The sequence below is a fragment of the Scyliorhinus canicula genome, chromosome 21, assembly GCF_902713615.1.
Source record: "Scyliorhinus canicula chromosome 21, sScyCan1.1, whole genome shotgun sequence".
Classification (NCBI taxonomy): Eukaryota; Metazoa; Chordata; class Chondrichthyes; order Carcharhiniformes; family Scyliorhinidae; genus Scyliorhinus; species Scyliorhinus canicula.
Window position 1 is genome coordinate 38,490,711 of NC_052166.1, and position 8,174 is coordinate 38,498,884.

The window sequence follows — 8,174 nt, forward strand, 5'->3', positions numbered from 1 at the left end:
CAGGGATCAACTCATTCAGCACAAACCAGAAATGAAAGTTGGGTTCCTTTGGCCTGCAGAGCCTGAGCACATTTTGCAACTGGTCAGTTCCATCATGAAGCTCCCTGAAACTCACAAACCCTTCTTACTTTCCATTGCATTTGTTCCTCTTCCTGGAAGCTGCCAGAAATGGAACCAGGCCATTTCCGCCCTTGATGACATATTTGATTTGGAGATGAGCCAGGTGTCAGCTGCATTGCCAAGATTGTCGACTTTCACCCTTTAATATAATCCAATCGTTTCTCTGCCTCAGCTCAACCGCGCCTGATATCCTCATCCTCATCAGCCAGAATCTTATTGAAAGGTGGAGAAGTCTCGAGGGGCCGAATGGTCTACTGCTGCTCCTCTTCATATATTCATATACCTTTATTACCTCCAGACTGGAATATTCCAAAGGTCTCCTGGCCGGCCTCCCATCCTCCACCCAATATAAATTTCAGCTCATCTGAAAATCTACTGTCGGCATTCTGATTCACACCAACTTTCATTTCAGCCATCGCTCCTGTGCTTGCTAACCTATATTGGCTCCTAATAATACAATACCTCAATTCTAAATTTTCATCCTTGATTTCAATCCCCCCCCCCCCCCCCCCCCCCATTGCCGTTCCCTATCTCTCTGTTCTCCTCCAGTCAATCAGGCAAGATCTCTGCACTCCTCTAATTCTAGATTCCTTGCTCATCCTTGATTTTAATCATTCCATTATTGGTGGCTATGCCTTTGGCCTCTAGCCCCGAAGCTTGGAATTCCCCCTCTAAATCTTTCCACTTTACCAACTTCCTCTCGTTCTCCAGGACACTCTTTAAAACCTATCCCTTTGACCAACATTTTGGTCATCTGTCCTAATATCTCCACGCATGACTTGGTGTCAAATGTTGTTTAGGAAAATGTTTATGAAGCACCTTGGGACACTTTATTGCATTACAGGTGTTGTGTAAATGCATGGTGACATTGTTAAGAATCCTTTGATTTTAATATGCAACACAAATTAAGGAATCTTACATGGTTAACAGACCTGAACATTTACTTGGGAGGTGTAGATGTTCCTTACCTATCCCTTGACTGTGTCAGCACCATTCTTTGTTTAACATGTGATCTGGTAACAATGCCAGTTGGCAGTGTTTGTTAATGATGACCTATAACTAAGTAGCATCAGTCTCAGCTATTATCCAAAAAGGGCCCTTGATCAGATCTGTTTTTAAATTGGTCATACTTTGCAGATTTTCCCAGTGCTATTTTCTTGTCAGGCAAATAACTTGTCTAGATGTAGCAAAGTATGCTCTGTGTTATATACTGCGCAAGTTGTCTAATGCCTAAATTTATGTCCAATTTACAGTCAGAGTTACAAAAACAGCTGAACCATTTGTATATGATACCAGGCTGCGCTGTAACTCTGGACAAGGAAGTCCAGAGTCAGTTAGTTGTCACCTCTGAGGAACGACCCCTGTTATCCAACAATAGCCAGAATCACAAATCTAAGGTCATCTTCAGTGAAGTGATTGATTTCGTCCCTCAAGGTACCTCTGAGGTAATATGATTTTTTTACCTTCAATTGCAAGAGATACAGAAATGCTGGATTTTTTACATTTAGTTTAGTTCGTGCTTTATATTCTCCTTGCGCTGATGAATTTTTACACAGCGAGGCGACACGGTGGCACAGTGGTTAGCACTGCTGCATCACAGCTCCAGGGCCCCAGGTTCAATTCCGGCCTCTTGTGACTGTCTGTGTAGAGTTAGCAGTTTCTCCCCGTGTGTGCGTGGGTTTCCTCCGGGTGTTCCGGTTTCCTCCCACAGTCCAAAGATGTGAAGGTTAGGTGGATTGGCCATGCTAAATTGCCCCTTAGTGTCCAAAATGTTAGGTGGGGTGACTGGGTTAAGGGGTTAGGGTGGAGGTGTGGGCTTAAGTAGTGTGCTCTTTCCAAGGGCCGGTGCAGACTCGATGGGCTGAATGGCCCACTGTAAATTCTTTGATTTTATGAGTTTTAATGCTCTAAATGCACAGCCTGAAAAGGTGGAGGAATCATAGTAACTCTCAAAAGACAATTGGATAAATAACTCAAAGCAATTTGCAGAGCAGTGGGGAAAGAGAAGGGCGGAAGAGATTAGTTGGTAGCTCATTTAAAGACCTGGCATAGGCACAATAGGATACTTGGCCTCCCATTCTGTAAGCTTATTTGTTGGGGTGTTCCTTGGGATGATTTTCGTCAGTAAAGATGTCATATAAATGTACGTTATTGTTGTTCCAAACATAACCCATACGCAGTTCCACAAAGGCTCTTTTTCTTTTTGAAAAAATAAATTTAGAGTGCCCAATTCTTTTTTTTCCAATTAAGGGACAATTTTAGCGTGGCAAATCTACCTACCCTGCTCATCTTTGGGTTGTGGGGGTGAGACTCGCGCAGACATGGGGAGAATGCGCAAACTCCACACGGACAGTAACCAGGGGCCGAGGTCGAACCCCGATCCTCGGTACTGTGAGGCAACAGTGCTAAATCACTGCGTTTCTACTGCATTTAAATCTTGCTCATTTCTTCCATCTTGTATTTCATGAATCTGGTGGTTCGGAAAGGTTTATTCTCAGCGTGGCCCCTTTCTGAACACTGAGGTCTGTTGGTATGAACTTGTGATATTTGTAATTCCAGTTCGAACTGGAATGTAGCAAGGTTCCAGATATAATGCGTAACAATTGCCTTCAGTCCATTGCTCATGGATTCAGTGTCAGCAGTAATGAAAGTGTTCAGCAGACTCTTACCACAGAAGTGTCAATGAGGACAAGACCTTTTCATGTGGAATATCTCACAGTAAGGGGATAGATCCTTTGAATTAACAAGCAGCCTGCTGTGTTTTGCCTTTACCAGTGTTCCACACTAATTTGAATTCCTTAGTAACTCACCAGGCTAGAAATATCGAATATACTGGTAAGAAATTATACTGAATTTGTGCAACACATTGGTTGATTCACAGTTGGAATTTTCCATCTATTCCTGGAAACCTCATTTATAGGAAGGTTATTAGAACTATGGAAATAGTACAGCTAGGCCAGAACAACATCACACTGTGAATTGATATTGACAAACAAATTCTTGAAATGTTGGTGCTTTTAGAACTGGAAAGATGAAGGTTGAAGTGGGGGGAAAGAGGGCTTTTATATCTCTGAAGATTTTGAGACGACAAATGATGAGAGATTGCTTTGTCTATTTGGCATCAAATGGGTATTAATGTATGCTTATCACAAAAGATTGAAGGGGGAGTAGCTCTTCAGGCTAAGACAACAACACTGTTTCAAAGAAAACTGGATCAGTACTGGGCAAGGTGAAATATGAAAGGATACAGGAAAAAGGCGAATAGAATTGCAATAGTTGGCCCCAGTCCAGGACCCAATGCAGCCTTCTGAATCCTTCCGTTCCAATGAAAGTCATAATGGATTCGAAACGTTAACCCTGTTTCTCTCTCCACAGATGCTGCCAGAGTTTTTCCAGCACTTTCTTAGGTTACATTTTTTTGGGGAAAATTATTTTTATTTCAATTTTTAACATTTTATACAGAAGTTACCAAAGACAAAAACAAATCCTTTTCACAAAATACCAACCCCAACCCCACTCGCTCCCGTACCCCAAACCACCAAAACTAACACAACTAAAGGCGAATAACACACTCCCAGCCCACCTCTCCCCAACACCCTTCCCAACAATCCCGCAGCAATTAACAGTGACCAATTCTCTAAAGTATGATATAAATGGTCACCACATTCGACAGAACCTCTCAATCGGCCCCTTCATGGTGTATTTGACCTTCTTGAGGTGCAAAAACTCCCATTAAGTCCCCTCGCCACACTGAAGCACTCAGCGGCATTGCCAACCTCCAGCCCATAGGGGGCGCCGCAGTGCCACCAATAACGTCAAGGCCAGGACATCGCCCCCCTGCCCCCCATCTGCAGTTCCGGCACATCAGAGACCCCAAAAGCCACCGCCATTGACCTGGTTTCCTAACCCACATTCAGGATCGCTGACATGATGCCAACACAGGATCTTCATGGGGGCGGCACATGGCACAGTGGTTAGCACTGCAGCCTACGGCACTGAGGACCCAGGTTCGAATCCTGGCCCTGGGTCACTGTCCGTGTGGAGTTTGCACATTCTCCCCGTGTCAGCGTGGGTTTCACCCCCACAACCCAAAGATCTGCAAGTTAGGTGGATTGGCCACGCTAAATTGCCCCTCAATTGGAGAAAAGAAATAATTGGGTCCTCTAAATTTATTTTAAAAAAACAAAGGACCTCCAGAACCTCACCAGCTTGGGACACCACCAGAACATGTGTGTGTGTGTGGTGCCCGGGCCCGCACAAGCAGTGCTCGCATCTGTCCTTCACCACTTTGGCTCATCCTCGCTTTAGTAAGGCACGCTCGAAATAACACTTTCAACAAAATAAGGCACACTCTTGTGCAGGATGATGCCGTATTCACTCTCCTCAGTGCCTCACTCCATACCTATTTCTCCCTTATTGGCCACAACTCCTTGATCCATTTCGCCTTCACCTCCTCCCCTGCTATTCGTTGGTACATGCCAGACGCACTGCCTACTCTGATCCTGAGCAGGATAGAATCTGCTCCAACAAGGTGGATGGTTACACCATCGGGAAAGCTGGAAAAAACTCCTTAACTCAGCTCTGCATCTGAAGATATCTAAACACGTCCGCGTTCACTGGCCCAAATTTATCCGTTATCTCCTCCAAGCTGGCAAACTGCCCTTCCAAAAATAAATCCCCCTCCTTTCTCCAACCCTCTCTCTCCATGCACCAAATGTGGCATCTAGATTTGCCGGCTCGATTAGGTGGTTAGCACAAATGGGAGCCAGCTATGAAGCTGCCCCCAACTTGAAATGTTGAAATGTTGGCGGAGGTGCCGTCAGATTTTTTACGTGGCCACCATCAATTAATTTGTTGAGTACTTCGCTGGAGCCACGAGAAGTGGCGCTGTTACCAATACCCCCAGGCTTGTCCCCGTAACTGATTCCGACTCCATCCGGACCCAAAGCACCGCCGGATCCCTTCCACCATCCCAGCACCTTCTCCGCATTGGCCGCCCAATAATAGTGTAACAAATTTGGCAACGCCAGGATCCCTGCCTGTCTCTCCCTCTGAAGCACCCCCACCCCCCTCCGAATCCTCACTAAGGTTACATTTCTAACTTTGGAATGTAAACATGATGAATCTGAAGTTATTGTAAACTATTCTGCAGAAACTGGACTTTTAATTTAAAGTGAGTTATTTCAATTACATGATCCTTTCAATAAATGTACATTTCATTATAATCTTCTCAAGATTGAGTGAAGGTCTAATATAATGTGCAGTGTGCACAGTACAATTATAATGTTATTATAATGTGCAGTGTGCAAAACATATCTATCAAAAAAAATGTTAATTTAGCTTTTTGGAAACAATTGCGGCTTTAAGATATATTCAGGGCCCCCAACACATTCAGGGCCTGCTACAACTACAATGTGACACTGAGATTTTGTTAACACATCAGGACTTCGCACCAATGTTAATGTCAAGTGCTTTTATCTCATAATTTGAAAGCTAAATTTTCTTTTGTGTTTTCCTCTCCTCTCGCACGATTCAATCAGTCAGAAAATTGCTTTGCGTTCTGGAAAGGTACAGAAGCCAATCAAAGCTTTTACATTGGGATACAGGAAAGTGTTAGGTCACCTTCTAGGTGAAGAATTTGTAAACTTCCCCTTCCACTGTCCTTCAAACTATTTCTGCCACTTTAAGGCAGAGATCATGAAGCATTTTCCTTCATATTTCACCCAGATTCATGCAATGGAGTCAGCTGATGAGGAATGCATTTAAGATTTAAATATGCAATCCACTTTGCTTTTGTCAGCAACTGTTGATGCAAATACATATTGGTATTCTAAGTTTGATCCAGCAACAAATGAGTGGTACTATAGAGCCCCTTCTAATGATATGTATTTCAAATCAGTAAGCAAGGAATATTATCACACACAGGACTTGCGTTACCTGGGCTTCAAGGGTATGTCAGGAAATACAGGTAGTATCAAGGAATTTTGTTTTTATTGGTCGTAGAAATAAGCTATAGCATTAAGTAAGCTTAATTTTATGTTTCTGTATTTGAAAGGGTTAAGAACTTAAATTTAAGCACTTTAAACTATGCTTGCATTGTCATGAGGGTTTCACGACGTTAAAGCAAATAGGTTTAACTAAAAACTAGGGTTTTTAGCAGTTTGTTTAGCAACTGGGCCACATTGAAATAGGAAGGGCTTTTGATTTAGTTGTAAGCTAGTGCCAGGAGCAGCTGGACACAAGACAGCGAACTGCAGAGAGCAGATTTCCCAAAAGAAAGTCGCAGAAATGGGACACAAGAGCTCCAGAGAGACTGTGAAGTTAAAAGCAAAAAACCACGGGCAAGATTCTTGGGCTGTTCATGATGGTGGTATCTTACAGTTCTTCTGACAGCATACCCCCGCCGTGGGTTTCCTGGTGGAAAGGGGATGCATTCAACGGGAAACCCATTGACAGCAGCAACACCAGAAGGCTGGATCCTGCCACCGTGAAACATGCTGCAGGTTGCACAGTAAAGCCCACCCAAGGAATGTGAACAAGGTCCTGTTCAGTGGAATTCAAGTGAAAAGCAGAGAAAGATTAAAGAGACAGCTTCAGGGACCAGATTTAAAGTTGGCTGGGTGAGATGCCAGTTATCTGATGTGATCAAAATGTTGATGGCACCTTAATATGGCCTGTGAAGAAATAGGATTCTGATGGCATGGCTGGGTACCTGAGAAATCATGTGGAAGCTTGAATGCATGTAATGATCCAAAGCAGAGGAATACCAAAAAGAGAGGTTGAACACCTGGAGGTGGATCCTTGGTGAAGGCATACAAGAGAAAACATTGTGTGGGAGAAGATTCCAAAGTGTGTTTTCCAAGAGCAGAGATTGGAAACCTTCATGGGGAAGACTGAGTTCCAGCGAGACCGTTGGCTCACAGTGTGACAAGCGTCTGGGGGTGGGGTTTGATGGCAAATCTATGGAAGTTGTTTTGGGTGACACCTGTTACTTGATTTCACAAGTGGTGAGGGAGATTAACCGACCAACCTGCCGTGGAGGTGGCCAGCCAGTGGGATGTTCTGGCCCCGTCGTTGTCAATGGTATTTCCCGTTGTCTATCTGCACCGCTCGTTGCCAGGAAACCGGTGCGCCATTGTTGGGACTGGAATATCTCGCCAGTGTGAAGAGCCGGTAAATTCTGCCTGCTATGTATGGCCACTGTTTTCCTATGGATTTATATGAACTTACTCAGAACATTAGAGTATAAGGTGCATTTTGTAACTTGTGTCATCCTTACACATTTGTAAATGGGTGAAGAAGTGGTGTATTATAGTTCACCTTTTCTTGTGTAACAAATGGTTTGTCTTTTGCTAAAAGTTCATTGACAGTCCTGTGACTGTTCGTCCACTTTTCTAAACAACAAAATGAATTTAAGTTCCATCCTAGGATCTGACTTGTCCAGTAGTAACTTCAGCTGGGAACATAGCAGGACTCTAAGGTCACATGTGGCTTCATTGTTAACTCAGTTTATTTTCACATTGCCTTTCAGGAAGTGGCACATCAGCTCCTGATCACATACAGTGGAGTTTATGTCAGGCTTTTAGTAACTGATCAGCTACCTCCACCACCTATAGTTCACCATGCTGATCAGATCCCTGCTCCATGTCTTTGTCAGTTTATACAGAACAGTGTAATGAACCTCAAGAATACCAAAGAATACAACTCTTGTGCATAAAATACATAAAGATTTGAAGGATTCAAGTTACTGCATGCAATTGTCAGTTTGATTAGCTATTGTATCATTTACAATGAAGGAACAGATTACTGTCAATAAAGAGTGAAGTCAAGATTTCTGCACAGCGTGGCCATTAAAAATGATTCAAACTCGGTTTTGTACCTTATTTGATTTGAGGTTAATGCTGCAGGCAATTTTAAATTAAAGAGATAGAAAAACTCTCGTAGCAATGCAAATGGCTACTTGGGCTCAGCCTTAGGGAAGTATTTGGTTAGTCAACCCTCTTGAAGCTCGGTAGTAGAGCGCATTGGAGCATTACCTTCGGGCCTGAGTTTCA

The 8,174-nt window shown here is 43.4% G+C and overlaps 1 protein-coding gene across 5 annotated transcripts in view; it reads left to right on the forward strand.

Moving 5' to 3' along the window:
* Positions 1–7,949, forward strand: part of LOC119955639 (transmembrane protein 268-like) — a 47,837-nt gene extending 39,888 nt beyond the window's left edge. For all 5 annotated transcript variants that reach the window (XM_038782054.1, XM_038782057.1, XM_038782059.1 and 2 more), the window contains 2 exons: positions 1,374–1,565; positions 7,652–7,949. In XM_038782054.1, the coding sequence (XP_038637982.1) occupies positions 1,374–1,565; positions 7,652–7,837 (378 nt within the window). In that variant the 3' untranslated portion in view covers positions 7,838–7,949. The remainder of the gene's footprint in view (positions 1–1,373; positions 1,566–7,651) is intronic.
* The last annotated feature ends 225 nt before the right edge of the window (positions 7,950–8,174 follow it).